We start from the raw sequence: 2,006 nt of genomic DNA, 5'->3' as shown, positions 1-2,006 counted from the left end.
AGGAGTAACCTGTGAACTAAAGACTCAGGCAAGGACAGCCCCAGGGGAAGAAAATTCCAGAGGGCACAGCCAGCGCAAAGACCTAGGCACACAGTCTGGCGCCTTCTGGGAGCGTCAGAAGGACACACGGGGCTGGTGCAGAGAAGCGGGGAGTGGGGGGGGAAGGGAGTGCAGCTGGAGAGGCTGGCAGGACCAGGTCCCAGGCCAGAGCCTGGCCCGGGTCTCCTCTGCATCTTGAGAGCCACAGAGAGCCGCTGAAGGGCTTGGAGCCAAGGAGTGAGGGGACTGCCTTTTGTTTCTCTTTGTGCAGAAAATGGACAGGGCGGGTCTAGGGTGGAGGCAGCGGGAGACTATCAAAGGCTCCCGGGTAAGGGCCTTCCCTGGTGGTCCGGAGGCTAAGAATCCGTCTTCCAATGCAGAGGACACAGGTTCAGTCGCTGGTTGGGGAAAGAAGATCTCATGTGCTGTGGGGCAACTAAGCCCCTGCTCCTGAGCACCTCACTGAAGACCCAGCAGGGGAAGGAAAGAAAAAGGCTCCAAAGTAAGAAGCAATGGTGGCTTGGATCAGGAGATCAGGAAGGTGTCCTCAGGGATGACACAGGCACAGAGGGGCTTGTGAATGCAGCCCGTGAGTACGAGAGGGAAATTATTCCCAAGCTTCTGGGCCATGATGCCATGATGGCACCACTGGCCGTGATGGGGAAGACGGGCGAGGAGCAAGTGCAGAGAGTTGGGACCCCCTGAATGCCCTGTTGCACTTGTTACCCTTGAGAAACCCGCCCACATCCTGGCAGGTCCTGTGGACAGTTGGGCATTGAGTCTGGAGTTCAGAAGGGAGATGGGTGCTGGGAATGACCACTTGGAAGTGCCAGCAGTTGTATACTGAGCCGTGGATGCCCAGTGGGCACCCAATGACTGCTCATTCCTCTCCGTCCCCCACGCCCGGGTCTCCCTGCACGCCCCGCCCCATACCTGCAGCGTCTCCAAGGCCTGGCCGGCAGTGCCGGTGGTGAGGGACGCCACCTGGATGGCCTGCTTGCGGGCAGCCAGCAAGATCCTGCTGTAGGTGAAGCAGATGGCGCCCGAGGGCAGGAAGAAGGTGAGGCCCGACGCCACGAGGACAAAGGGCAGGCTGGCCAGCAAGCGGCACTGACCCGGCGCGGGTGCCCGCGCGCGGCCCGGCTCGTGCCAGCCCAGCAGCAGGGGCAGGAAGGAGGCGAGCGCGGCCAGGCTCCAGGCGCCGAGGACCAGCGCCAGGGCGCGCGCGGGCGTCATGCGCAGCTTGTAGCGCAGCGGCGAGAGGATGAGCAGGTAGCGGTCCAGGCTGATCAGGCAGAGGTTGAGGATGGAGGCGCTGCAGCACATCACGTCGAAGGCGGCCCAGAGCAGGCAGAGGCCCCGCGCCAGCACCCAGCGGCCGTACAGCACGTTCAGCATGGCCGGCGGCATCACCACCAGCCCCACCATCAGGTCCGACGTGAAGAGCGACACGAGGAAGAAATTGGACGTGTTGCGCAGCGCGGGCTGCGCGCATATGAGCGCGATGAGCAGCGAGTTGGCCGCGGCCGTCAGCGCGATGACCACACACAGCGCGGCGGCCACCCAGCCGCTGCCCCCGGGTGCCCACGGCGGCCCCGAGCCCCAGTCCGGGGTGCTGTGATTGGCGGGGCCTTGCTCTGGGACCATGGGGGCTCTGGGGTCCGGAGGACGAGGCAGGGTGGGCGTGGAGGCTGGCTGGTGGGAAGGCGGGGATGGGCGGGGATGGGCGGGGGAGGGCGGCCCTCTGGGTCAAGGGTCAGCACCCTGAAGGGGATGGAGAGGGGGTCTGGGGGCGTCCGTGGGTGGGATGCAGAAACACCTGGAGCAAACACCTGGGTAGGAAGTTTGGGAGGGGGCACCTGAGGAGCAGGGTCCTCTAGCAGGAGCGAGTGGCAAGTCAGGAGGACAGGAACGCAGAGCCCCTGGAAGGGGCGGGCGGTAAGATGAGTCGAGGGCAGAGACCCGGG

At 64.7% G+C, this 2,006-nt stretch overlaps 1 protein-coding gene across 1 annotated transcript in view; it reads right to left on the bottom strand.

Moving 5' to 3' along the window:
- HTR6 (5-hydroxytryptamine (serotonin) receptor 6, G protein-coupled) overlaps positions 1 to 1,686 on the bottom strand; it is a 14,802-nt gene extending 13,116 nt beyond the window's left edge. The window contains exon 1 of the mRNA XM_010829944.1: positions 973 to 1,686. Coding sequence (XP_010828246.1) covers positions 973 to 1,686 — 714 coding nt within the window. The remainder of the gene's footprint in view (positions 1 to 972) is intronic.
- Between the last annotated feature and the right edge of the window lie 320 nt (positions 1,687 to 2,006).

The sequence above is a fragment of the Bison bison genome, unplaced genomic scaffold, assembly GCF_000754665.1.
Source record: "Bison bison bison isolate TAMUID 2011002044 unplaced genomic scaffold, Bison_UMD1.0 scf7180017864516, whole genome shotgun sequence".
In the NCBI taxonomy this organism is placed as follows: Eukaryota; Metazoa; Chordata; class Mammalia; order Artiodactyla; family Bovidae; genus Bison; species Bison bison.
The sequence above is the reverse complement of the archived record's forward strand: the minus strand, read 5'-3'. Positions and strand labels throughout refer to the sequence as shown.